A 2,247-nucleotide genomic window follows, 5' to 3' on the forward strand; every position below is an offset into this window, starting at 1 on the left:
TACTCGCTGGTAGCCGGTGTTGACCACGTAAATAATAAGACTCTAGATTGGGGGTTGGCAAATGGTCTCTATCACAACTACTCAACTCTGTCATTGTAACACAAAAGAAACCATAGACAATACATATGGTGTGACAGTGTTCTAGAAAACTTGATTTATGGACACTAAAATTTTCATTTTATAAAATGTTTATGTGTCATGAAGTATTATTCTACATTTGATTAGTTTTCAATTATTTAAATGTATAAAAACCATTCTTAGCTCAAAGGTCATTAAAAACAAGGGCTGATCTGGATTTGGCCCACAGGCCTTAGTTTGCCAACATCCTGGGGAATGTTGACCCTACAAGATGGAAGGAACTTGGATCCTTGAATAACTATTGAGCAGAGCCACCCACCAACCTGAAACACTCACCTTGGACTCTTGTAGGAAAGAGAAAATCTTCGTTCTTTAGCTACATTATAGTTAGGTCTCTCTTGTCATAGCAGATTAGCATTTTACTTTAAATAATACTTAGTCCATGACTCCTGACTACCCAGGCTACTGCTGTATTCCATAGTCCTCACCACCCTTCTTTTAAAGAGCCAAGACAAGGAAACTCAGTCCCCACCTGCCTCCTTACTGACCTCTCCAAGACTCGAGAGAAAAGGCTCTGTCCAGAGCTCCCTTCACCTCCTTGTTCCGAAGACTGTAGATGAGGGGGTTGAGCATTGGCGTAACAATGGAGTAGAAGACAGACACCATCTTGTTGAAGTTGATGGAGGAGGCCACTTTGGTCCGGACATACATAAAGAAAAGCGTGCCATAGAAGAGGCTCACCACAGCCAGGTGAGCCACACAAGTGGAGAAGGCCTTCCGGCGCTCAGCAGCCGAACGGATGTGCAGCAGCGTCCAGAAAATGTTGCCATAGGACACAGCAATGACTACAGAGGAGGCCAGGAGCACAGCCAGAGAGACCAGGAAGTCTATGGTCTCCTTCAAGGTAACATCTGAACAAGACAAAGCTAGCAGTGGTGACGCATCACAGAAGAAGTGGTCTACGACATTGGGCCCACAAAATGTCAGCTGGGACATAAGGTAGATGGGCAGAACAGGTGTGAGGAAGCCCACCAGCCAACAAGCAGCTGCCAGACGGATGCAAGTGCCCCAAGACACCAAGGCCCCATATCGGAGAGGCATACAAATGGCCACATAGCGGTCATAGGCCATGGCTGCCAGTAGGAAACACTCAGTTGCCCCAAGGAAGGTGAAGACGAAGAGCTGGGACAGGCAGCCAGCATAGGAGATATTCTTTCCTCCATCCACTCCAATTAAGCCAGCCAGCATCTTGGGCACTGTGACTGAAGTGTACCAGATTTCAAGGCAGGACAAGTGTGTCAGGAAGAAATACATGGGTCTACGTAGCCGGTGGTCCAAACACATCACCAAAATGATGGCCAAGTTCTCCACCAAGGTGAGCAGGTACATGGTGAGGAAGAATGTAAAGAAGAGGAGGCGTGCTTCATGCACCCCAGCAAAGCCCACTAGGACAAACTCTGTCACCTGGGTCCAGTTTGGGGTATGTGACTGCATATGCGGGAGTGAGAGCCCAGTAGACTCATAGCCTCATAGATAATGACAGCTCAAAGAAAATCTGTAAGGATGCTGGACTGAAATATCTTTCACTTCAGAAGAGGAAAGGGAAGTCAAGACAACATCCCTATCCTCAAAGAATTTATAGTCTGTGAGGGGCACAAGAAAACAGACAACTTCAGTACAAAATGAAAAGTGCTGGATAGAAATAAGACAGGATATTATGGGAGGAAATAGTGGAGAAGCTCAACCAGTCTTGAGGAATCAGAGAAATCTTCCTGGAGGAAGGGCTGTCTAAACTTGAATCTGGAAAATAAGTATAAGATAATGAGATAAAAGATAAGTGGGGAGGATATAACAAGTATAAAATCTCGGACACCAGAGATAACATACAGATTACCACAGAGGTTAAGAGGTTGACTTTATGATCGAGTGAAACTGGCTTCAAATACAAAAGAACTTAACTAATAGAGTTGTGAAATTTTTAGTTAGATGATCCCTCTAAAGCATTTAGCATTGTGTTTGGGTCAACAAATATTAGGGAAAAAAAATAAATGTTGACTTCTCCTGGAATACAGTATGGAGGGAAGATGATTGTTGTTGAGCTTGAGAAGTAGGCTAGGACAACATCATGAAGAGCTAGTAACCAAGTTAAGGGAAAGGACAAAGCTGAGC

At 44.3% G+C, this 2,247-nt stretch overlaps 1 protein-coding gene across 1 annotated transcript; it reads right to left on the reverse strand.

Moving 5' to 3' along the window:
• Window positions 1–618: 618 nt before the first annotated feature.
• On the reverse strand, window positions 619–1,572 carry OR6Q1 (olfactory receptor family 6 subfamily Q member 1). The gene has a single exon (XM_004437382.3). The coding sequence runs from the start codon at window positions 1,570–1,572 to the stop codon at window positions 619–621; it is 954 nt and encodes a 317-aa protein (XP_004437439.2).
• Window positions 1,573–2,247: the final 675 nt, after the last annotated feature.

Source organism: Ceratotherium simum, chromosome 34, assembly GCF_057802395.1.
Source record: "Ceratotherium simum simum isolate JZ-2026a chromosome 34, ASM5780239v1, whole genome shotgun sequence".
NCBI lineage: Eukaryota > Metazoa > Chordata > Mammalia > Perissodactyla > Rhinocerotidae > Ceratotherium > Ceratotherium simum.